Raw genomic sequence first — 25803 nt, 5'->3', positions numbered from 1 at the left:
TTATTGAGCTGTGAGAATTTCCTGCCATTTCAGTTCTTTGAAAACGTAACTTTTCATGGCCACGTAATACGTCATTTTGTGGATCTATTCGTTGAACCTGTCTCCTGTTGTTAGATGGATGTTTTGGGTGTGTTTATACACCTAAGAAAATCATGCTCCCGGCAGAGGTGGACTGAGGTCTCACCCCCTCTTGCAAGTGGCCTCCCTCGTGCCTTTGACAAGTCTGTACCCATCCTGTGTGCACAGGCTAATGCGTTTTTAACTCGTCTCTTAATCAGAGTGGAGTCACGGGGTGTCACCTTTCCCATCATTACGGTGTCCGGGCCGAGCGTCAGCTTTGACGGGCCGCAGGGTATGGAGTTCTGCTGGGGAGTGAGCCACAAACGGGACCTAAGGAAACCTCGCCCTGTCTTGTTGGCTCCCAGGGGAGCCCAGCCAAGCCCTGTGACTCCGTCCCGAACACTGGATCTCTCTAGAAATGTCACATTGGTTGTGCCATTCGGTCAGTTAACCCAAATTGCAGCCTCCTTGCTGGGCGACGTGGGCCAGTGGACCTACCTTCCTGCCCGTGCAGGGCAGCCCGGGGGCATGCAGCCGGGGATCTGTTTTGGAGAGGCCCGTGTCCCTGTTAGCTGAAGCTGACGGGTTGCCAGGTGACTCACAGCCCTGGAGCGTGAGGCCTTGCAGCCAGCGGCCGTCCAGTTTCCGCTCTTGCAGCATTCAGTGTGCGGCATTCGGTGTGCGGCATTTGGTGTGGTTTGGAAGGAAGGGCTGGGCAGGCCTTGTCACCTCCGGGCTGGCAGTGTTGATGATGGAGCCTGTGGGGAAGTCCTGGGAAGCTGTCCCGGGCTCCTGCCCTCAGGCCTCTGCCCTGGCTGTTACAGGTGCCCGGATTCTTCCCTCCCACCCTCCCTCCCCATCTCCGCCTTTACTTCTTTACCTTTCTGGTTCCTATTTAGCCTTCCAGCCTCCAACGGTCTGAGCCCCCGAGGCCGGGTGGGGAGCCTTTCCTGCGTGACCTCATTGGATCCTGTATTATCTCTATGACCACAGCTTGACATGGCTGTGGTTCCCGGGTCTGTCTGGCCTGTTTGGAGGACGCAGAATGTGTCTTTTTCGTCCTTCAATCCCCAGAGGCTGGTACAGTATATGGCATGTTTGGAAACCTTCTGATGGCTTCCACTGCACTTAGAAGAAGCCAGCTCCCTCTCATGTCCCACAAGGCGTCCCCCACCTCCTCGTCCCTCCCTGCCCAGTCCCCCTCCCCAGCCACATGGACCCCCATCTGTCCCTGGAACACGACAACTGCCAGTGATCAACCAGGACCTCTGAACTTATGGCTCCCTCTCCTCCTAGGACATTTCCTCCTCGAGTGGCTGCGTCTTCCTCAGGCCCCCAGTTAGATGTCCCCACCTCCGAGAGGCCTTCCCTGACCACCCTGCCTGGGCAGTCCTGCACCACCCCCAACTCATCTTGGTGGAGTTTATGTCATAGCACTCGCTGAGGGCCACATCGCTTTGTCCACAAGATATCTGTGTCCCTGTAGAAACACAGGCTCCCAGAGATCAGCCTGCTCGCTGCTGTGTCCCCAGCACCTGTGGTCACGCCCAGTGCGGAAGGGGCTCGGTGGGGCTGTGGGCACGTGTGAGCAGACGAAGGCACACCCCCAAGGCCTCTGTCACACCACTGAGGCACAGGCCAAGATCACTGGCCTTGGCTTTTGTCCTCAGCAAATACCCCACTCCAGCTGTAGTCAGCAAAGGATACCCAGAGCATCTTTCAGCAGAGGCGGAGGCCTGGCAGGAAGGTTCTCTGGGTTCCTTTTCCAGATCTGTGCGATCCTGGTCAAACCCCATACGCCCCTGAGCCTCAGGCTCTCCACTGTGAAGGAGGGAGGGAGCCACCTGTGCCTGGCCCTCTGCTGGCAAGATGAAGGGGCAGCCATCGGGGAGTCTTGGGGTGGCTGGTATGCTCGAATTCTCTGCCCTGCAAGGTGCACCGTGAGTGGCTGGTGCGGGTCACCAAGGACACACATCTCAGTTCACCCCACTGAACCAGAAACCAGCTCCATCTGGCATAAGCAAACAGAAGGGTTTCTGCTAAGGATGTGGGGTGTCACCAGGAAGCCTAGATCCTGAACCGTCGGGTCCCAGGGAGTACTGCGGGTGAGACTTCCTGGGAGGCCACAGGGGGCACAGAGCCTCCCTCATGCTCTCATCTCTGCCTCTCGTACTTTTTTATTCGCCTCTTCACATGCTGATGGACTCTCTTACGTTCTCACCCGCATGGCAAAAGCACACTCCTCCATTCAGGAGACCAGCTGAAGCCCGGAGACACTGGGCTGTGCTGGTCCCAGTTTCCGGGTCCCAGGAGGAGGCTGTGTCTGGCTCGGTTTGGGAGATGTCCCTCTCGGTCCAGGCAGGGGAGGGGATAGCTGCGGTGACATGGTACACGGGGGCTGCGGGGGCGTGGGGCGGAGTTTAGGGAGGGGGCTGGGTAGGCCATCGCCAGGCGTCCTCGACCATAGCTGTGCTTCTAGTGAACTGTCTGATGGCAGATACGTCCCCTAATGTTCCTGGGCCCCAGTGTCCCCTCAGTCCAATACAGGTGATAGCGTCGGCCCTTTGACCTCAAGGGATGTCATATGAAGAAGCTCAAAGTGCGGTTTCCTCCACCGCTACACACAGAAGCTATTTTTTTTTTAAGATTTTATTTATTTTTTGACAGAGAGAGACAGCGAGAGAGGGAACACAAGCAGGGGGAGTGGGAGAGGGAGAAGCAGGCTTCCCGTGGAGCAGGGAGCCCGATGCGGGGCTCGATCCCAGGACCCTGGGATCATGACCTGAACCGAGGACAGATGCTTAACGACTGAGCCACCCAGGCGCCCCCACACAGAAGCTATTTTTTTCTCTTTATGAAAATCCTAGAAATGCAGATGCACAGATCATCCATGCACACAGCCTCTCAGATCCCACTGTATTTCAGCATTGCCGGTCAAAGCCCAAGTGTCTGATGATCCACGGAGACGTGCACTGTGTCTTCACAGCCTCCCACTGGCTCGCAGCCTGGCCCCTCTGCTTCAGAGGCTGCTGATCAAGGAGCCCCTGGGGCCCCATCTCCCCCATCCTCTGGGCTGGTTATGGGATGAGTGCCAAGAGCACGGGTCAGGACCTCGAGGGAACTGCAGGCCCCTCGGGATTAAAGGGAAGATTCTCAGAGGCGAACCCAAATCAAAGAGGCAGGAATCAGGGTGCCGGTCCCGGCTCCGTCCATAGCTAGCAGTGGGACCTGTGAGTCTCGTCCCTCCTTCAGTTGCCCTAGATCACCTCAGATGCCCCTTGGGGCAACAGGTGGGAGTCACTGGAGAAGGGGGGGCCGGAGCAGAACTGAGAGCACACGCGCATGAAAAACAGTTTAGAGCACCGCACTGGCCGGGCTCCCTAAAACATATTGATGGCTATGTTCCTCCTACTGGCTTCCAATTTTTGGCCCCTGGGCCAGATGGCGGTGAAGACTCCTTCTAGCTCTGATTTTGGCTGATTCTGCACCCTCCTGAGCCAGCCTTCTCATGGGGTCACAGGATGAGCGGGTCCGAAGCCCCCAGCTCCTAGCAAGAGTCTCTGGGGTGGGTTCCCTTGGCACAGGTCCTACCCCCCAGCAGCTGTCTTTTAAACAAGTAGATGCAAGAGTATGTTCCCTTCTTCCTCTTCATATCAAGAAAAGATCCCCCCGCCCAGTTATTAGAATAGCTTTTCTTTTTATAAGACACCAGTGAGGTGATACCTGTTTTAAACGTAACCATCATAAGTGGTTATCTGCATCAGAAATGAAAGCTGCCCATGGTCACGTTGAGGGGCCGGGAGCTTAGAACCAAGGGTCAGGACATCCTACCTCTGCTGCCACCTCCTTGACTTGGGCAGGTCACTAACTTTTCTGGGCTTTGGTTTCCTCGCCTGTCACCCCCTGGTGATCAGGGCAATACTGACATAAAGGAGCTTTAGAAGCAAATGGGGAGCACTTGCAAGAGAAGGGCCATTGTCAACCCATAAGTTTACAAGACGGTGGTTTATAGGTCTTTGGCGCCCTGGACAGTCACGTGGCAAGAACCACAGAACAGTGATGGGCAGCCAACATTCTCTGTACCCCCTTGATGGGATGCGGGAGAGAGGGTGGACATCCCAGTTCGGAGGAACTGCTAGATGATGGGAAAACCTCGGCTTTAATGTTCATTGGTGGGGATGGGAGTGGCGAGCACAGGGAGGAGGTGGTGAGGAAAGGGAGGAAGCTCCCAGCCAGTGCAGGGGGGCTGGGGAAGCTTGCGGGGAGCCCCCCGGGAGGCCAGGAGAAAGAACCGAGTCCCATAGAAAAATGACTGGAAAGGGTAGGCAGCCAAGTGCCACTGGTTGATTTTCTCTGGCTGAAAGAGTGGTTTTATTTTATTTAAAAAAAAAATAATAGACGATTTTTTAGAGCAGTTTTAGGTTTCTGGAAAATTAAGCAGATAATACAGAGTGCCCATATGCCCCCTCCCCCTCTGTTCCCCTATTACGGACACCTTGCATTAGTGCGGTCCATTTGTTACAATTGAGGAACCAACGTTGATACTATTACATTATTGTTAATTAAAGTCCACAGCCTACGGTAGGGTTCACCCTTTGTGATGTACATCCTGTGAGTTTGGACAGATGGATAATGTTGTGGATCCACCATCCTGGTATCATACAGGTAATTTCACTGTCCTAAAAATGTCCTGTGTTCCACCTGCTTATTCCTCTCCCCTCCTCCTGAACTCCTCCCTGGGAAACACTAACCTTTTTGCTGTCTCTATGGTTGGCCTCTTCCAGAATGGCATAGAGTTTTTCCACTTTTTTCTTTTCTTCCGTGGGCTCTTCCATGTTGGTACAATGGATAAGTATGATGTTACTCCTCCCTGACCTTACCTTTATTTTAATATGACCTGAGCCAGACAAACAGGTGCACACATCTACCTGTTAGTCATAGCTCTGTCTTCCTGCTTCTCCAGGTTTGGATAACTGCCCACTCCCCTTATACCTACAGGGAAGGCCGCCCCTCCCCACTGGTAGAGCTTTGGGGACTGCACGGACCTTGTCGCCTTCTAAAGGCCGGTCCACACTGTTGTAAATGGCCCCTTTGTTAGACTCCCTTCAAATAACTGGGTTTGGGTGGGCTTGGGTGGGCCATGCTCACCTGCTGGGACCCTGACTTGAGGAACCCTCGCAGACTCTTGAGCAAGGAATGATGGGAGGGGGTTGCTATGGGTTAAATTATGTCTCCCCAAAATCATATGTGGAAGCCCCAACCCTCCCGTACTTCAGATTCTGACCTTATTTGGAGATAAGGCTGTTTTGTTTTGTTTTTTAAAGATTTTTATTTATTTATTTGACAGAGAGAGACAGTGAGAGAGGGAATACAAGCAGGGGGAGTGAGAGAGGGAGAAGCAGGCTTCCCGCGGAGCAGGGAGCCCGATGCGGGGCTCGATCCTAGGACCCTGGGATCATGACCTGAGCTGAAGGCAGACGCTTAACGACTGAGCCACCCAGGCGCCCCGAGATAGGGCTGTTTTAAATGTAGCCGGGATTTGTTTTAATCAGGTATGGTAAGACATGCTGACACAGAAATGACCTATGAAGGAAGAAGTTTAACACTCACAGATCTCTAGGAGCTCTAGAAGTGTGGACGCCATGCAGGGCCATGCAGGGAGGCTCCGGGGATGGTCAGGGGGCAGGGGGACTGACAGAAAAATGTGGTCAAGAATCTTTATTGTGTTTTTGCAGGAGGAAGGGGCACGGTAGACAGGCTGGGCAGGTTTGGGGTTGGCTAGTTTGAATAACTTGGGCAGGCTGTGGGCTGGGAGGGGGTTCCCTAGTGTCCAGTCCCTGGCCCTGGTGTCATTCAGGGCAGGAGAGAGTGTTCCAGACTGCAAGAGTCTGACAAAAAAAGGGAGTGGCCCTGTGGACTGGGACTGGTCGGATTGCCTAGCAAAGATGCACTTTCAAGCTGGTTGATTACTGTCTCTAGGAAGTGGAGAACCCCGGGAGAGGCCCCAAGATGTCAAAGCTAAATAAAACACAGAAAGTCAAAAACATGATTAATGCAAGTGTCACTGTAGATATAATTAGTTAGGATATGGACGCTAGGGCGGGCCTTAAACCAGAATGATTGATGTCCTTATAAAAAGGGGCAATTGGGACACACGCCGACAGGGAGAAGGCAGAGGTCAAGGTGATGCGTCCACAGGCCAAGGAATGCCAAGGATGGTCCCCAAATCCCCAGGAGCTGGGGTTCAGTAGCCTCCAAAATGGTGTCCAGTCGTCAGATTTTATGATGTCAAAGCAAATTGCTCTGCTGCGTTTGATTAAGGGGAAATAAACACTAAAGGTACAAATCAGGCTCTTGCTTATTTGATCGGGGGTTGTCCCTACTCCGCCTCGAGCAGGCTGCTCCCATGGCTCATTAACTGAGTGTCTGACTGTGTTCCAGGCCCTGAGCTAAGCACCCCAGGGCAGCCCCACCCAGTGGAAAGACAAAGTGAGCCACAAATGAACAGGTGAAATTAATTTTAATATTTTATTGAATCCAGCAGATCCAGAAGGTTATTTTTTTCAACTTGTCATCAAGAGAAAAGTCATTCATGAGATCCTTTTCCATGGTGTTTTCATACCAAGTCTTCAAGGTCTGGGGCGTATTTGACACACCTACAGCACATCTCAGTCCAGACTGGACATATATGACCTTGTCAGCACGTGGCCAGGGGCTGCCGCAGTGGACGGCAGAGTTCCAGGTCTGTTAGTGTTGTCCAAGGAGGATGTTTCCAGCCAACATCACCCCATTTGACAGGTGAGAAAGCCAAGGAACAGACAGGTTACTATAACTCGGCCCGGGTCACCAGCCAGAGTGGAGGTGTGATGCAGAGAGACTGGCTGCAGAATCTTTGTCACGAGCCATTGTGCAGCTTCCCAAATCTCATATCAGAAACTGGGGTCCCTTAGCGGCAAGCCTATCCTCTCGGGTCCAGAGCCTCTGCTTTGGGCTCAGAACCTAACTTAGTCAATGGGCTTTCCAGATTCGGAACCTGGCCTGAATCCAAAGATGCCCTGAATGTCTTCGCAGAAACCAGAGCAGACTAAACATGTGTGAAAACAAGTTCAGGTCCAACTGTGAAGGACCTGGCAGCGATCTGGACAAAAACTCTGCTCTCTTGGAGGGAACATTCCAGAAAACTCAAGCTTAGCTTATAGGGTGATCTAATTTATCCTTCTTCATTTACAGATAGGAAGCCATGGTTCAGAGAGATTGAGTGACTTGTCCAAAGTCACACAGCAAACTAGTGAAAAGCCCAGGAAGGTCTAGCCCAGCCCTCCCAGTTCCAGGCTGCGGCTGTGCCCTCATATTGCTCATCAGTCACCAGACGGGGATGTGGCACAGTGGCTGAGAACTCAGGCTTTGCATTTAGAGGCCCCACCAATTTGAACCCCGTTCTTCTATTTACTAGCTGTGTGAGTCTGGGCAGATCACCTAACCTCTCTGTGCTTCAGTGGTCCCATGTGTAAAATATGGACAATAATATTCATAGCTCGGCACGGCGCCTGGGACACAGAAAGCCCGTAATAAACACCAGCTGTTATTATTATCAACTGTAAATCAATACCGGTGTCGTCTCCCCAAGGACGCAGTTCCAGAGGCTCACGCTGAGCCTCCGCTCTGTCTCAGTGTGGTACTCCTGCAGGTGCTCGGGACGGAGGGTCCGCTCCCAGGCGGGGCTCTGCCTCTGACTTGCTCTGTGATCTTGGGGGCTGTGTTAGTTCCTGTAACACATTACCGCAAAATTAGGGCCTTGAGCTCACACAGATCTATAATCTTATAGTTCTGTGGGTCAGAAGTCCAAAACAGGTCTTGCTGGCTGAAATCGAGGCATCTGGGTTCCTTTGGCCTTTCCCGGCTTCCCCTGTTTCCCCACCTGTGAAAGTAGAGGCTCAGATAAAGGTGAGGGCCTCTCTGCCCGCCCAGGTTGTTTCTAGGGACGCCCCCTGCCCCCCTCCAGCCGCTGCCCCTGCGGTCCCTTCCAAACAGCCCGCAGCTCTAGCCCCAAAGATAGCAACTGCCCCCAGTGCTGGGATCTTCTGGAAACTGCACGGGCAGGCGTCTGCTTCTGGGACCCCAGGTCTACCTGTGGCCCCCCCAGCTGCCGAAAGAACCATAAACATAACAAAAACCCAACCTGATCCCTGACCTCCCTGGAAAATCAGAATTGCTGTGTTGGTTTCAGAGACGTCTGAGGCGGGAGAGAACTTAGGGGCTGAGAGGGACGGCCGGCGCTCACGGACGGCTATCCTGGGGTGACTGTCAAAAGCAGCACAGATCCGGGTAGTCACCAGGGTCTCCAGAGAGAGGCAGGCCTCACATGCTGAGGGGGCAGGATGGACGGGGTCCAGAGGAGAGAGGGAAGGTGGCACCACTGAGCAGACCCAGGGGGACACGAAGGCCGCTTTCACAGCTGGGATGAAGTTGTCCCTTGGAGAGTCCCACAAATGGCCACAGGGTGAGCCCACACGTACTGACGGTGCCTCGGTGTCATGGAGGGGGGATGGGCTTTGGTGACAGCCAGGCCGCACCCGGGTAGATGAGCTGGTTGACTTTGGGCAAGTCACACGGCTTCTCTGAGCCCCGGTCTCTGCATCTAAAAAATAACCTCACTCTCATGTTCGTAGCAGTATTATTCACAATAGCCCAAAGCAACCCAAGGGTCCACTGAGGACTGGAGAAGCAAGATGGGGTCTATCCATACAATGGAATGTGAGTCAGCTTTATTTTATTTTATTTTTTTAAAGATTTTATTCATTTTTTTTGACAGAGAGAGACACAGCGAGAGAGGGAACACAAGCAGGGGGAGTGGGAGAGGGAGAAGCAGGCTTCTTGCCGAGCAGGGAGCCCCATGTGGGGCTCAATCCCGGCACCCTGGGATCACGACCCGAGCCGAAGGCAGACTCCCAACAACTGAGCCACCCAGGCGCCCCAACAAGAAGTATTTTAACTGAAAACATGGAATCAATCACATCCATTAAATTAATTAATTAATTAATTTATTAATTTATTTATTCATTTTAAAGATTTTATTTAACAGAGAGAGACACAGCAAGAGAAGGAACAAGCAGGAGAGTGGGAGAGGGAGAAGCAGGCTTCCTGCGGAGCAGAGAGCCCGATGCGGGGCTCGATCCCAGGACCCTGGGATCATGACCTGAGCCAAAGGCAGATGCTTCACTGACTGAGCCACCTAGGTGTCCCATGACGTCCCATGAGTCAGCTTTAAAAGGAAGGACATTCTAGGGCACCTGGGTGGCTCAGTTGGTTAAGCATCCAACTCTGGATTTCGGCTCAGGTCATGATCTCGGGGTCATGAGTTCAAGCCCCACATTGGGTTCCTTGCTCAGCAGGGAGTCTGCTTGAGATTCTTTCCCCCTCTCCTTCTGTCCCTCCCCACACAAATAAATAAATAAATAAAATCTTCAAAGGGCTGTTAAGAAAGAGGATCAAGTGAGTTGATAATGGTGAAGTCCTCATCACAGTTCCTGGTAAATAGTAGGAGCTTCAATAAATATTACTTCCTTATCAAATGTCATCTCAACAGTGTAATTGGATGGGGCCCGCTTCCCATGCATGCCCTTCCTCACCCCCAACACACTTGACACATCACGTTTTGCACCTGGCCAGTGGGCCCACTGTTAGAGATTTATTTGGGGCAATGAGAACTCCTAAGGACAGGTCCAGGGAGAGAGCCACATAGTAGGTGTCTCTGAGTACTCCACGGCAGCATGGAACATTGAGCACCATGAGTATGGGAGGTAACCAGACTCATGGGGCCAGTCTTAGACTTTCTCACACAGAGGAACCTGCCAGAATGTTCTCTTTAACCAGATCGTCAATAATAACTAGACACAGATAGGTATCCCTAGTACTAGCAAATAACTGGTGTTGATAACTGAGGTGGTAGTGATGGTGGTGGTAGAAATGGTGGAGGTGACATCATGGTGGAGATGGTGCTCATGGGACAGGTGGTGGCCATCACAGTGGAGACGGTGGAACCAGGACAGGTGGTGGACATCATGGTGGAGATGGTGCACATGGGACAGGTGGTGGACATCATGGTGGAGATGGTGGAACCAGGACAGGTGGGGGACATCATGGTGCAGATGGTGTACATGGGACAGGTGGTGGACATCATGGTGGAGATGGTGGAACCAGGACAGGTAGGGGACATCATGGTGGAGATGGTGGAACCAGGACAGGTGGGAGACATCATGGTGGAGATGGTGTACATGGGGCAGATGGTGGACATCACGGTGGAGATGATATACATGGGACAGGTGGGGGACATCATGGTGGAGATGATATACATGGGACAGGTGGGAGACATCATGGTGGCAATGGTGCACATGGGACAGGTGAGGGACATCATGGTGGAGATGATGGAACCAGGACAGGTGGGGGACATCATGGTGAAGATGGTGCACATGGGACAGGTGGTAGAAGTAATAATGGTGGTGATGGTCAAGATGATGGCCGTGATGATAATGCTGGTGGTGGTAGCAGAAACGTGTGCATGCCTTCCCAGAGAATAAGATCTTCAGCCCTCAGTGATCATCTCTGCTCATCTCTTACCAGGAGGAGGACAGGCTGGGAAAACTGCACTGTGAGTCTGTCGATGTTTTATCCTCCTGCAGTGACTGATGTGGGTGTCCTGAGGTCCAGGGCTGCAAGTCAGGCTGGAGTGTGGGATAGCGGATGCAAGTCCCAACCCTGGTGTAGGACCGACTGCACTCTGCTGCCCATCCTACAGAACATGCTCCGTGGAGCCAGCACCAAGCAGGAGCCCTTGACCCGATGCTGCCAGTGCCTCTTCCTCTGGTGGAAATCAGCTGATTACTTAATCAGACAAAGTGTCTGCAGCTGAGACAGGGAGGACAATTGGGAATTTCCCCTGATGCCACAGCCCATATTTAATGAAAGTCATAGTGGAGAACAAAGGCCAGCACTATAGGAAATTAGAGCTGACGTTCCCAGCACCCCGCCCTCCTGCAGTCCATGCAGGGATGCCTCCCTGAGAAGTCTTCCTCTGTGACACCAAGAGGCTGCAGCAAGGGGCCATGGGACCCGCACCTTCAGGTCCAATGAAGGGGAGACGTGGGGCGGGGCAGCACGCACAGATGCCTTTGGATCTAACCTTCTACACTGCTGCAAAAGCAGGAAGCCATGGCTGGAAGTCTGGCCGTGCATCTGAAAGAACACCATGCTGCTTCTGTCTCACGCTCCTTTGGGTTTGGAGTTCTGGGGGGCTGCTGGGGAGCCCCAGGCAGGGTTTCAGCAGCCCACACCGAGCCTCCGACTCCAGAGAGCGGGAGGAGAGACTGATAGGAGGGTGGGCTTTGGTCAAGAGCAGTGAGATGCATGCCCAGGGGTCCCTGGAGGACCTTCATGCTGGTCTTTCCTCCCCGGGGTGGGAGCTGTAGTTCCAGCGGTGGTTTGGGTGGAGAGGATCGGCCACATTCTCTCCCCAACCCTCCTTCTCACACCTTGATAAGACATGTGAAGCATTTAGTACAGGTCTTGAGCAGGCAGTTCACAGAAGTGCCACTCCAAATGGTCCACGAGCCCATGATACAACATTTAGCTCTACTCGTAATCAGAGAAATGCAAATTAAAGCAGCAGTTACGCTCTTTTACGGCTTATGAGCTCGGCAAAGATGAAAGAGTGACAAAACCCATTGTTAACACAAGTGCAGGGACAGTCTTCAGCTTGTGGGAATGCATCGTGGGGGGATGATTAAGAATGTGTATATAGATGCCCATAGTGGCCTTGCTTCTAGTAAGGAAGAAACTGGAAGCACCGTGGGATTGTAGAAGTAAATCATGGCTCATCCACACAATACAGGACCTGCAGCCATTACAAATGATGTTTGGAGGGAGCGCCTGCGTGGCTCAGTCAGTTAAGCGTCCGACTCTTGATCTCAGCTCAGGTCTGGATCTCAGGGTCATGAGTTCGAGCTCCACCTTGGGCTCTGTGCTGGGTGTGGAGCTTGCTTAAAAATAAATAAGTAAATAAACAAGTGACGTTTGGCAATGGCATTGGTTGGATGGAAAGATGTTCCCAGTATGGTTATCCAGCAGAGTGGCAGAGTATATTTCTACTTGGGCGGTTTCTGTACAGAGACGCACAGAAGAAATCTAGAAAAGTATAAGCCAGCGTGTTAAATATGTATTTATGGGGGTGCCTGGGTGGCTCGGTCGTTAAGCATCTGCCTTTGGCTCAGGTCATGATCCCAGGGTCCTGGGATCGAGCCCCACATCGGGCTCCCTGCTCCGCGGGAAGCCTGCTTCTCCCTCTCCCCCTCCCTCTGCTTGTGTTCCATCTCTCACTGTGTCTCTCTCTGTCAAATAAATAAACAAAATCTTTATAAAAAAATATGTATTTATGGGTCCTTTTATCCTCCTTCTTTTTGTTTATTTCTTTTCTTTCAGTGTATACATGGGCTTTGCCTAAGCGGAGTTGGGAAAACAAAAATATATTTTTAATGACAAAAGTGCTTAGAAGAGCCTGTCATTGATGTGGATTGGGGGGGTGGGGCTGGTTCAGGGGGGAGGGCCCCAGAGATCCTCTGGCTGCAGGCCCGTTTGTTGGCAAGGGGCAAGAGATTAATCTCAATCTACCATCCGCTGTGTCACCATCTATTTCGGGAGAGTGGCAGCTCTTCACCCTCTCCAGCTCAGGTGTCAGCTGCTGGGGAGAAGTCATCAGTCAAGGGGACAGAGCAGCAGCATGCGGGGGACCGAGCCATCCTGCACGAGGAAGGAGGCCTGTCTCCAGGGGATGGTTCCCGCAGGGCAGGGCTGCTGGACTGAGTGGGCTCTGGCCACCTTCATGGTCAAGCCACTCAAGGCTCAGTTTACCAGGACAGAGAGACTGTGGCCCAGTGTCAGTCACGTGCTGACCCTCTGGCCAGGGGAGGGCCATGCATTTTCTAGAGTTACCCAAGGGGTGGAAGGCGATGGCCCAAAATGCAATCTGGGAGCAGCCTCCAAATAAGGAGACAGGGAGGACGAGAGGCCAAAGGGCAGCAGATGACTGTCACACATAAGACACCCGGAGTGGGTTGAATTGTGTCCCCTCCAAGAGATATCGCCAAGTCCTAAAGCCTGGAACCTGTGAATGGGGCCTTATTTGGAAAAAGAGTCTTTGCCGATGTAACTAAGGATCTCAAGATGAGCTGAGCCTGGATTTTGGATGGGCCCTAAATCCAATGGCAGGTGTGTTTTTTGGAAGAGGGAGATTTGACAGAGGCAGAGGGTGGAGTGATGTTGCCATAAACCAAGGAAGCTCTGGAGCCACGAGAGCTGGACGAGGCCGGGATGTATTCCTTCCTTGAGCCTTTGGAGGGAGCCCCACCCTCCTGGTACTTCATTCCAGGCTCTGGCCTCCAGAACTGGGAGGGAATAAACTTGTTTGAAGCCACCCAGTGTATGGCAATTAGTTAGGGCAGCCCTAGGAAAGGAAGACAACACCCAGACCCTTGAGCATAACCTTGGGTGTTCTTTCCTCCGAGTATCCTGGTCGGGTCTGCACGCTTAATGTGCAGCCTCGGCATAATGATATGGCCCACTGGGGCTTAGTATCCCCTGCAGTAATTTGTGCAAGCATTTTTAAGGCAATAAGGGAGGATAACGGCTAACCACACAGGCTCTGGAGTCAGACCGCCTGACCCCGAATCCTGGCTCTACCCTTTCTTAGCTGGATAACCTTAAGCAAGTAACACAGCGGTTCAGTTTCCTTACCTGCGAACCAGAGTCACCAGAGTACTTGCCCCAGAGTTCGTTTTGTGGATTAAAGCAGTGTAGACAGTGCAGGGTGCTTAGACGGACACCTAGCATGTGGTAAGACTCCAGGGGGGTTAACTGATGTGGGGGGCTCTCTGTTCCCAAAGAGTGCTGAGAATTTCCACCCCTCGGGAGGGAAAAGCACAGGACAGACACATAGAGCTTCTCTCTCCTCGCAGGGAGCGGAGAGTTATCTATTGATGGATTTGGGGAAAAAGACTTTTGTCCAGCACCAGCGGCTGTTAGTGGGGATGGTCTATCTGTCAGGGGTGATGGTTTAGGAAGCTCCTTGTGGCTGCATCACTAAACCATTCTCCCATCCTATCTTTATTGATACACTCATTCAAAAATATATTTTGAAAGTTCTAGGTACTGGGAATACAGCAGGGAACAAAACCAGAAGCCTGACCTCACAGAGCCGGCACTGGAGTGGGGAGGGGCAAGGAAGCAGAAAATAAACAAATACATACATAGGTAATATGTCAGGTGGTGCTGAATGCTCTAGAGAAAAATAAAGCCAGGTGGGGGGATGGGGAACGATCGTGGGGGTGGGGAGAGCATCGCCAACAAAGTGACATCTGAGCAGGGGCCCTAAGAACATGAAGGAGTGAGCCAGGTAGAGGGAGCACGTGCAAAGGCCCTGAGGCAGGCCTGTGCTTGGGGTGTTGGGGGAGCTCTGAGTCTCCTGCGGTAATGGAGCTGATTTTCTGTTCTCCTTCCTCAGGATTCCATGTCTCTCGTTCATTCAGTTCTAGCTTCAGGGTGGAAATTGTTTTGTTTTGTTTTTTAATATTTTATTTATTTATTTGATAGAGAGAGACACAGAGAGAGAGGGAACATAAGCAGGGGGAGTGCGAGAGGGAGAAGCAGGCTTCCCGCTGAGCCCGGAGCCTGATGCAGGGCTTGATCCCAGGACCCTGGGATCATGACCTGAGCCAAGGGCAGACGCTTAACGACTGAGCCACCCAGGCGCCCCTGGGGTGGGAATTGTTTTATCTGAAAAACCCCACATCTGTAATAAAGTAGGAAGAGTTCACATCTTGGAGGCACTTCATTGAAGAAGGGCGAGAAGTCATCAAAATTGGTAGCTACCAATATTTTTGCCACTAAGAACCTTTTAGGTTAATGTTTCCAGACCCCAGCTTTGAAAGATGTTGTCCACCAAACTGCATATTTGACTACCAGCCCCTATGGCCTTGTCACAAACAAGTGAGTTGTTTCTGATCAGCTTTCTGACAGACCCGCAGCCCACCTTCAGGACCCTGGCTGGGTGTCACACACTAGGACCCTTCCCACCTAGACATTTCTGACTTGTTCTGGATTTTCTCGGGTTTTGTGATATTCGTGTACCGTGTGCCAGGCTCTAAACTGGGAGCTGGGACGCCTGGGTGGCTCAGTCGGTTAAGTGTCTGCCTTCGGCTCAGGTCATGATCCCAGGGTCCTGGGATCGAGTCCCGCATCGGGCTCCCTGCTCCGCGGGGAGCCTGCTTCTCCCTCTGCCTCTGTCTCTCTCTCTGTCTCTCATGAATAAATAAATAAAATCTTTAAAAAAAAAAAATAAATAAAAAAAAAAATAAACTGGGAGCTGTGGGTGCAGACATGGTAGGCACAGCCCCCCATCCTGTAGAGTATGGGGGTTATGGATTATGATGTATGGGGGTTCAGGAAGGAGTGGAGTATGATGTATGGGGGTTCAAGAAGGAGAAGCCTGACTCAGGGGAAGGGGGAACATAGGTAGCATTCAGGGCAGGGTTCCCGTAGGAGGTGTTTCCTGAGCTTTGAATAGGAGTTGACAAACCACCTTGAAAGGGTCAGATGGCAAATCTTTTAGGCCTTGTAACTACTCAAATCTGCCACCGTAGGGCAAAAGCAGCCCGAGAGAACACGGAAACCAATGGACCCCAGCCATGTTCCAGGGTGACTTGACTCCCAAAAACATATGGGAGGGGTGGAGGAAGGGGGGTGTGGCCCTGGAGCTGTCTGCTCTTGAAGAATAAGGATGGGACCCCCGGGGACTCGTTCCAGGTGGAATGTGAAGTACAGAATACAGACAGCACCCCCCAAGGCGGCCCGGGATCAGGGGTTGTCTGTCCAGACACCCACAGGCCCTTGGCAAAGGGAGGAAAATGAGGGCAACGTGCTGAGTGGTCCTTAAGGCTCAACATATTTATCCCTTTTCATCTTATCCCGCCCTTCTTAACTTTAATGGCGTACAAAAGTTTCTCTTATAAAATGTTGATGATGATGGGGCACCTGGGTGGCTCAGCCATTAAGCGTCTGCCTTCGGCTCAGGTCATGATCCCGGGGTCCTGGGATCGAGCCCCGCATCGGGCTCCCTGCTCAGCGGGAAGCCTGCTTCTCCCTCTCCCACTCCCCCTGCTTGTGTTCCCTCTCTCGCTGTGTCTCTCTCTGTCAAATAAATAAATAAATCTTTAAAAAAATAAAATAAAATAAAATGTTGATGATGATAGCGATGGTGATGATGATGGGGTATGTTTTGAATGTTCTTACGGGGCAAAGTTAGTAGTCCTATGTCAGTCTCTCTCCTTTCCTTTCCTTTCCTCTCCTCTCCTCTCCTCTCCTCTCCTCTCCTCTCCTCTCCTCTCCTCTCCTCTCCTCTCTTCCCTCCCTCCGTCCTTCCTTCTTTCTTTCTCTTTCTTTCGTTCTTTCTTTCTTTCTCTTTCCTTCTTTCCTTCTTTCTCTCTCTCTCTCTTTTTTACCAGCATATAACATCCAAAACCTGAGGACCACAAGCTCTAGACTGTAGACTCTCGAGAGATCTTCGTCATGGGCAGAGGGCCTTAGCCTCAACTCTGGCCATGGCCTCTGGGACACAGAACAGGCAGAAGCCATTGCCCAGGGGCTGCACACTCAGATGCTTGCAAAGGATCCAGGTGGGCTCGTGGCATGTGTCCCGTCTCATTACAGCAGCCTGACAATTGCGTCCATGTGACAATGCTGCTTCGTCTCCTGATTTAAATGGGATTTTTTAAGATTCTTTAAAGACTACCACCATCGCATTGACCAAAAATATATATATATTTTGATGTCTTAATCCAAATTCTCAGTTCCTGGCCATGGCTCTCTGGTGACTCCACACACAGCCCACCGGAAATCTGCCAGGGACCGTCCTTCGGGAAGATACCATAGCTAGTGGGCGCTGTCCTAGTCCTGGAGGCGCATCTAACACCCACCCATGTTTTCGGATTCCACCTGTGCCTCTTCCCTGCAAGGCCTTTCTCATTCCACCCGAATAATCCTTCAAACCCAAAGCTATTCATCCATTCCATAAATACTGATGAGAACGTACTAGACCTTCTAGACACCTTGTCTCTTCATTCTCCAAATTTGTGACGCCCTATAGATCCCCACCTGTTTATTATCTTCCTTTCCAGTAGCTTCATATATTTTAGTTTTGGTTCCTCGGCTGAATTATAAATGTCCTGGGGCCGGGGATGCCACTTTCTTTGGCGCTACAGACAACATGGGCAGACGAACGAAACACAGGCTTCAGAGTAAAACAGACTGAGTTGAGTGTAGCTTGAATTCCGGCTTTACCATTTAATAGTACGCAAATTGCCAAAGATTTCTGAGGCCTGTTTCCTCAGCTATGAGTTGAGCATAGTGCTGCTCACCTCCCAGATGAAGTAAGTGATAAAGGACGTGTGCTAAGGGGCGTGCACTGTATCCATACACAACAGGTGCTCGGTACATGGTCCCCACACGGGCATGCCCATCCTTCCCAGTTTAGGGCACGGGTGAGGGCTCAGGACATTGTAGGTGAATTATACTGAATTGAGAGATATGCATATTCTTCCTTTTCAGAAATATGCCCAGTGTGTCTCCCCTGGGCTCTTCCAATCCTGCTCTCCACACAGTGTTGATTCACTAGGGACTAGCCCTTTGCAATGTGGATGCTAATCCCTGATGAAATATCACATGCCTAGCCTTTACTTAAAAAGAAGGAGCAGGCCAATAAGCACATGAAAAGATGCTCAAGTCATTAGAGAAATGCAAATCAAAATCACACCCACAAAAAATGAGATACTACTTCACACCCCTTAGGATGGGCCTTATTATTTATCTTTTTAATGTGACATAACAAGCGTGGGCAAAAATGTGGAGAGACTGGAACCCTTGTGCGCTACTGGCGGGAACGTAAAATGGGGTGCAGCCACTGTGGAACACAGTATGGAGGTCCCTCAAAAAGTTAAACATAGAATCACCATATGACCGAGCACTTCCGATTCTGGGCATATATCCCAAAGAACTGAAAGCGGAGATTTCAACAGGTATTTACATGCCAATGTTTATAGCAGAAGTATTTATGATAGCCACAAGGTGGAAACCACCCAAGTGTTCCATCAACAGACGAATGGATAAATAAAATGTGGTGTATCCAAGCAACGGAATATCATTCAGCTTAAAAAAAGAGGGAAATTTTGATAGACGCTACAGCCATGGAGGGACCTTAAAAACATTATGTTTGGTGAAATAAGCCAGTCACAGAAGGACACATATTGTATGGTTTCACCTCTACGGGTAGGCAAGTTCATAGAGGCAGAAAGTAGGACAGTGATTAGCAGGGGCTGGGGGTGGGGGAAGGGGAGTTATTCTTTAACGGGTACAGAGTTTAGGGGATGAGAACGTTCTGGAAATGATAGTGGTGATGATTGTACAACACTGTAACTATACCTCATGCCACCAAATTGCACACTTAAAAACAGTTAAAACAGTACGTTTTTATGTCCTGTATGTTTTGCTGCAATAGAAAGTACACGGAGGAGGGGCACCTGGGTGGCTCAGTCGGTTGAGTGGCCGACTCTTGATTTTAGCTCAGGTCATGGTCTCAGGGTCAAAAGATGGAGCCCCTGCATCGGGCTCCTTGCTCACTGGGGAGTCTGCATGAGGATTCTCTCTTCCCTCTCCCTCAGCCCCTTCCCCTGTGTGCTTTCTCTCTCCAAAATAAATAAATAAATCTTAAAAAAAAAAAAAAAAGGACACAGAGGAAGAAAGAGAAGGAGAGAGGGAGAGGAGGAAGAGGAGATTGAAGGGAAGATGGAGGAGAAGCCTCCGCTCCCTCTGTAGTCAGAGAATGACTCTCGACGTGCAGATCATCCATTTTCCACACCGCTAAATCCCGCTTTTGCTCTGAGCTCTTTCTGCCTCCCTTCAGGTGTTCTGAGCAAGTAGAGGAAAGTAGACAATTTCTTCTGAATTTTCACCTCAGACCCATATGGTCTCTCTTGTTGCTGCGGAAAAGCATGGAGAGCACTGTGATGGTGGAGTTTTGACGGCCTGGATATTTAGGCAGACATTATTCTGGGTGCACCTATGAGAGTGTCTTTGGATGAGATGAACATTTGAATCCGTGGACTGGGTGAAGCAGAGTGCTCTCCCCAGTGTGGGTGGGCCTCATCTAATCAGTTGATTAGAACAAAACAAAACTGATCCTCCTGTGAGTAAGGGGGAGCTCCTTCTGCCTGATGACCTGGAGCTGGATCATCGGTTCTTGCCTTCTGACTTGAACTGAAACATTGGCTCTTCCTGGGGGTTGGGCCTGCCGATATTCAGCCTGAAACTACACCATCAGCTCTTGGGGTCGCCAGCTTACTGGTTGTGGACCTTGGGACTTGTCACCCTCCATAATTGGGTGAGCCAATTCCTCATGATATTTCTCTTTACACACACATGCACACACACACACCCTATTGGTTGTGTCTTTGGAGAACCCTGACTAATGCAGGAAGCCTCCTCAGATATCTGGAGTCAGGTGTGGGCACAATTTGAAACTTTGAAAATCTGAATAAAATGAATGCTGTTTTTTAAGCATGAATGGTGGCCAGGTGCCACAGTTAAGAGTTTCCAGACATCCCCTATGTCATGCTCACAACACCATCACCAGGCCAGGGGAGGGGAGGAGTGGGGAGATGTTGTTCCAAGGCTCACGGGAGGGTGTCCCTCCACATCTGCATTCAGAGCTCTGCTCCTGACAAGGAAGGGAGACCTCTTCGGTCCGTCTAGGTCAGGGCTAGAGACAGGAGGGTCGCTGGAGAGTTCTAGAGCATCTCTTTAAAAGACGGTCTGCCTGAAAGGAATGTGTTGTGAGATGCTGGGTGGGACTGGGCCACTCTGGGAGAGCAGGTGAGCCAGGGTGGTGGTCCGAGTGTGGACTGCCTGGGGTTAGTCTCAGCTCTGTCGTTCCCCGGCTGCGTGGCCTTGGGCAAGTCACTTGATGTCTCTGTGCCTCGGTTTGATCATCTGTTAAACGGGGATAGTTATAGTAGACTCCTCATTCGGTTTGCGTGAGGATCGAATAACCTAACACGTGTAAAGACCTAAGAGCAGCGCCCAGCGTGCTCAAAATGCTGTGTCAGTTTTGACTTTTGTTTGCTGATCTTAGCTCAGACAGCCGAAGAGATGGGGGTCAGGAAGGGAGGGAGAACATTCCAAATCAAGTAGGGACATCCCAGGGACTCCCTCCCTCCCCTCATTGTGCCCGTGTCCCCCCACCTTTCCACTGGCCCGGTGCTGGTGCCCCTCCTGTTAGACCGAAGGTCCTAAGGCCAGAACTGTGTCTTTCTCTTCTTCCTTCCTTCCTTCCTTCCTTCCTCTCCTTCCTTTTTTGCGTCCTTCGCAGCCTCTAGCACAAAACCTCACCTGTTGTGTTTAATGCATGAATCAAAGGAAGCCATTTGATAGCTAAGCTCAGTCACGAAGAGTAGCCCTGCCATAGAGGGTAACTTTCCCCTAAAGTTCTCAACCAGAAGGACTTTATTGCCCTTTCCCAGGGGCCACGTGGCACTGTTAGGAGACATTTGTGATTGTCCTACTGGGTGCGGGAATGCTGGCAAACACCCTGCCCCACATAGGGGTAGTGCCCTGATGACGCAGAACATCAGTAGTGCCAAGGGTGAGAAACTCTGGTCTAGAGTAAGATCGCACAGGAGAGAAGAGATACCCAAAGTCAGATTACCCTGACTCCTGAGTTCCACAGCCAGCCTGGGACGTGTCTCCAGCGCGCTCTGGCAGCGATGCCCTGCCCGCTCTGCTGAGCCTTGTCTGCCCGGCTGACGCTCTTTGACTCTTCTTACTTCTCTGCCTTTTGTGAGCTACGAAAACCCATTAAGACAGTGTATCTTATCGTGCTAGCTCCATCAAGCGTGGTTCCAGAGTCTCCCACTCCTGGTGGGCTTGTGTGTGCTGGTTTGCAAACAAGCCTGTTTCTTCTAGCCACAGAGAAATGTGAGATGACATTCTCTAGAAGTGTCACTTTGTAAAAATGCCAAGCCTAATCTCCAGGCACAGAGACCATCGTGGAAATCGGAATTGACTCAAGGAGTCTTGGCGAGCAAAGGTGGGATTTAAGTGGCAGGCTCTGTAGGCTTGTGTTGCTGCATTGCGGTTGTTTTCCAGTGAATACAGCTTATTGAAGGCAAGAACTGCTAGAAAGTTTCTCTAGGCAATAGTACCTCGTATAGGCTTGGGGATTGCAAATATTATCTTGGAATTAGAAACCTCCTGTGCTTCATTGGAGTCCATCTTGTTTATGTTCATAACACCTGTGGCTGTGGGGGAAGTGTTCGGAGGAGGCAGGCAGGTGAATTGATTTGTCCACTTTCCATTGAAGAAAACAAGGGAAGCCCAAGGGAACCCCAATATAACTCTGTCTTCCAGTTCTAATTCTGTTCAAGGGCATTGAAAATGCTCATAAGTGGTCAACGAAAGTTGGGCTTCTTTAAGAAAAAGAAAGTCAAAAACGAGTCCAGCATAAACTGGAGAAACATGCAGAGACCTCGCCCAGCTCGTTCCCGGGGTATGTGAGGTGGGTGCGGGATCAGGGAGAGGAGGAACTGGGAGTGTGGTTGCCATGGCAACAGCTCCCTCAGGGAGGAGAGCCTCAGTGGGTTGGCTGTACACTATGTAAAAGATGGGCCAGGACAGAAGGAAGGAGGAAGCCTCTGTGTCTGAGCTGGAGAAGGAAAGATACCCAAATAAAGACCCAAAGGGTGGTTGCAGGGTTGCTGTGCACTTAGCAGCCTGCTCTTCACAGGACGGAAGCCAGCTCCTTAGTGAGGTGTGAAGAAATCATTCTGACTTTCAGATAATTCTGGAGATGGATTGAGGGCCAGCTCTTTGAAACCCAGAAGCCCTGAAAAAGAGAGAAATTGCAGGTTTTCCTGGAAGTTGAAAGGAAGCCAAAGGGAAGAAGAGATTGTAGGCAGCTGAGTCTCATGTCAAAATGGTGTCCTCACATTTCCGGGAAGCCGTGTCGCTGAAGGCGAGCTATGTAAACTCGCTATGCTTCAGTTTTCTCATCCATAAAATGGGCATGCTAATACTACCTACCTCATAAAGTTGTGGTGAGAATTAAGAGTTGGTATGTTTGTAGCACTTGGAAGAGAGTTTGCACACACTAAGTGCAATATGCGTGCTAGTTTCTACTGCTTTATTTTTCTCTCCTCTTCCAGATCAGAAACAGAAGATCTGGGTCTCTTTATGCATTTTAATATTACACATTCTCTTATATCTGAAATTTGTGAAATCATGGTAGTAACTTGACTTTGTATACAGTTTGTACTGTGTATCAGTCAGGGTGTGTAGATTATGCTTGGTAACAAACAACCTTGGGTTGCTGACTTCTCACACAAGTCTACCTTTTGTTCATGTCCAGTGAGGGTTTGTGTTCGTTTTCTAGGGCTGCCATAACAGAATACCACAGGCTGGGGGGCTTCGATAACAGACATCGATTTTCTCACAGTTCCGGAGGCTGGAAGTCCCAGATCAAGGTGCCAGCAGGACTGGTTTCTGGTGGGCTCTCTCTTCATGGCTTATCGATGCCACCTTCTGGAGTCCTCATGTGGCCTCACCCTCTGTGCACATGCAGAGAGAGAGAGAGAGAGAGAGAGTTTCTTCCTCTTCTTAGGAGGACACCAGTCCTGTGAGATTAGGGCCCCACCCTTCTGACCTCATTTAACCTAATTATCTCCCTATTATTATCTCTAATTACAGTCACACTGGGGGTTAGGTCTTCAACATATAGAAGCGGTGAGGGGCACAATTCAGTCCATAACAGGGTTGGTGGCCTCTGTTCATGATTTTCATTTGGAGACCCTGGCAAGTCAGGGGCTTCATCTCAACCCATGTCCACGTGTCCCATTTCAGCTCATACTAAACACCCCTTTGCCCACTCTGCTGCCCCTGGTTACATGGTGTTCCCAGAACACTGAGCTCTTTGCCAATTTCCTGTCTCCTCTGACTCGATTGTTCTTCCGTGACTGGTTCCATCTCGTTCTTTAGATCTTTGCTGAAACAGTACCTCCTGAACACCACATCTAAAGACACTCCTCATTTCACCCTAGTGTGTCATCTTCACATTTATGTCTTTCTTTTTTTTTTTAAGATTTATTTATTTATTTATTTATTCGAGAGCAAGATCGAGCATGCATGTGATGGGGGGAGGGGGAGAGAGAGGGAGAGAAGCAGACTCCCCACTGAGCATGGAGCCCGACGAGGGGCTTGATCTCATGACCCTGAGACCACGACCTGAGCTGAAATCGAGAGTCAGACACTTAACCAACTGAGCCACTCAGGCTCCCCAACATTTACGTATTTCTTGATCTACTCATTAGTTGTCTACACCTAAGCTGCATTAGGGCAAGAACTTTGTTGTGCTCACTGCTTTATCCCCAGGGCCTGGTATGGAGTAGATACTCAGTAAACATGTGCTGATGGCATGAATGCGTGTCTGTCTTCTAGAATTTATACTCTGAGATTAGGGGCCCTTTTTTGCCTTGTTTATCATCAATCCCTTGGCACAGGATAAAGTGCTCAGTAAATGTGTGTTGAATGAATAAACGAGTGTCTGGAAAACCATCCTCATGGTGCTTGGATCTTCATGCCTTGGGCAAGTTTTCCTTTAGGCTCACTAGGTAACTGGAGGGTATGGAATCCACCCAGCTACAGTTGTCCTAGCTGCCCCCTACTTCACTTGATGGCACCGTGAGGATGAAATGCATTATTGTGTGTGAAGTGCTTAGAACAGCGTCTGGTCCCTGGTAAGTTCAAGTTAGCATTTATTGTCACTATTGTTTTAAAGCACTTTCTCACACAGACTCAGATGTCAGATTTTCCTGGACTGGAGTCTTTTTAAATCAGCCAAACACTCTTCAAGTGAAATCTTAAGGGGAACCTCAATATATAAAACAGAGGGTACCAGGACTCCTCTGGGCATCGTCGGAGTGAGCGTCCCAGAAGCTCGCCAACTCCCCGGGGAACCTGCATTTTAAAGCTCTCTTCAGGTGATTCTGAATCACACGGAAGCTTCACAGAAGCTTCGGTAACTGCTGTTGGAAGGCCACCTTCAGATATAGCCTATTTTCCCCACTCCCGTCGAGGGAAAACCCTTCTAGAGTAGTGGACTTACTCCAGTGCTGTGCTAATCCTCTGTTCATTTTGCGCCCTGAGGACAAGGAAAAGGAGGATGGGATCCAGCTCGGGAGGTGGCACTGCACGCTGGAGTGTATGGCAGCCGTGGGCACTGCCCCTGGCCCCTTGCATCTGCCGCCCGCCCCCAATCCTGGGTGGTACCCAGGTCTGGATCAAGGTCTACAAAGGCCCTGACCCTGAATCTCCTCTTGCGTCACCACCGAAGTGGTTCAAAACCCAGAGTTCCACAGCTTAGGGCAGGGCAAGGGAGACCAAGGCATTCTGATTTTCCCATGGGGATTACTCTGGAGCTTTTAAAAAAGCTTAAATTCCATTATCATCAACTTTCTCCCCCTTTCGCTCTGGGGGGATGCCCCTGCTCCACACTTTGCAAGCTCTCACCCTGCCAGCTTTTAGGCCATCCTGCAGACCTCTGTCTCACCCTGCCTGCCTTTTCCACAGGCGGTGAGGAAATCCAGTGCTCCCTGCCCCCGGGAAACAGGCGGATATTCCTGCATGAGCTGTCCGAGGCCAGCTTCAGCGAGTGCAGGTTCAGCCTGTCACTCACAGACCTGTTCATCATCATCTTCTCCGGCGTGGCCGTGTCCATTGCTGCCATTATTTCTGGCTTCTTCCTGGCCACCGTGGTGCAGTGCTTCCAGAGGTGCGCGCCCAACAAGGACCCGGAAGACGAGGACGAGGATGAGGACGACTGAGCCGCCCCCTCCCTTCCTGGCTTGCCAGAGCCCAGGCCCGGCTCCCCTCCACGCGGAGAGGGAAGAGGGGAGGCGGGAAGCGGGAAGGAGTCAACCTGCAGCAGCCCGGAGCAGCCCCTGCCCCTGGCCGTGCACCTGGCTTGCCCCTGGCCACGCCCCCTGGGACCTCCCATCTCAGAGTTTAGAACCTGCGGGCGCGGAGGAGCCCAGGAGGGATTCTGGGCGGGGAGGGGGGACCTGCCTCCCGCCTGAGGTGCGAGAATGGGGAAGGAGACGGCCCCGTCATGCTTCCCAGCTGATGGCTGACCACCAAGCCAGGGGGTGCGGACACTTGCAGTTCCCACCGCTAAGCTGGTTTGTGCACCTGTTCTCTGGCCTGGACTGGGAGACGAGCAGAGGCCTCCTCCTCCCCGGATGCAGCAGCTTGATGGGGACCGTGTCCAGGGCCCTGTCCCTGGAGCAGGGCTTCTCCTGCTGTAATGGGCTTCAGCAACCTCGGGAGCTTGGCTACAGGGGCACCGAGAGGAAAGCTCAGGCCCGGCCAAGGGGTGTTTGTTGCTGTATTTTGGTGAGCAGGTGAGGAAGACTTTTGCAGGCAGGACTCACACCCTCATCCTCAGCCTCAGAGGAAGCAATTCGTAGAGGAAGGACAGTGGGTCGATGTGTACAGTCTCGAGGGCCTCTGCACCGCGTGTCTCCACCCCCTGAAATACAAGCAGTTGTCCCCCTTCCCCGACCGGGCCCTGGCCCCCCAGTTCGAGTCCCTGCTCGG

At 51.3% G+C, this 25803-nt stretch overlaps 1 protein-coding gene across 1 annotated transcript in view; it reads left to right on the top strand.

Moving 5' to 3' along the window:
• LRRC38 (leucine rich repeat containing 38) overlaps positions 1-25031 on the top strand; it is a gene marked incomplete at its 5' end in the record, with an annotated part of 31027 nt that extends 5996 nt beyond the window's left edge. The window contains one exon of the mRNA XM_021683456.2: positions 24778-25031. Within this exon, the coding sequence (XP_021539131.2) occupies positions 24778-25031 (254 nt within the window). The remainder of the gene's footprint in view (positions 1-24777) is intronic.
• Between the last annotated feature and the right edge of the window lie 772 nt (positions 25032-25803).

Source organism: Neomonachus schauinslandi, chromosome 4 (genome assembly GCF_002201575.2).
Source record: "Neomonachus schauinslandi chromosome 4, ASM220157v2, whole genome shotgun sequence".
In the NCBI taxonomy this organism is placed as follows: Eukaryota; Metazoa; Chordata; class Mammalia; order Carnivora; family Phocidae; genus Neomonachus; species Neomonachus schauinslandi.
Note: the sequence above shows the minus strand (reverse complement) of the source record. Positions and strands in the feature narration are given on the sequence as shown.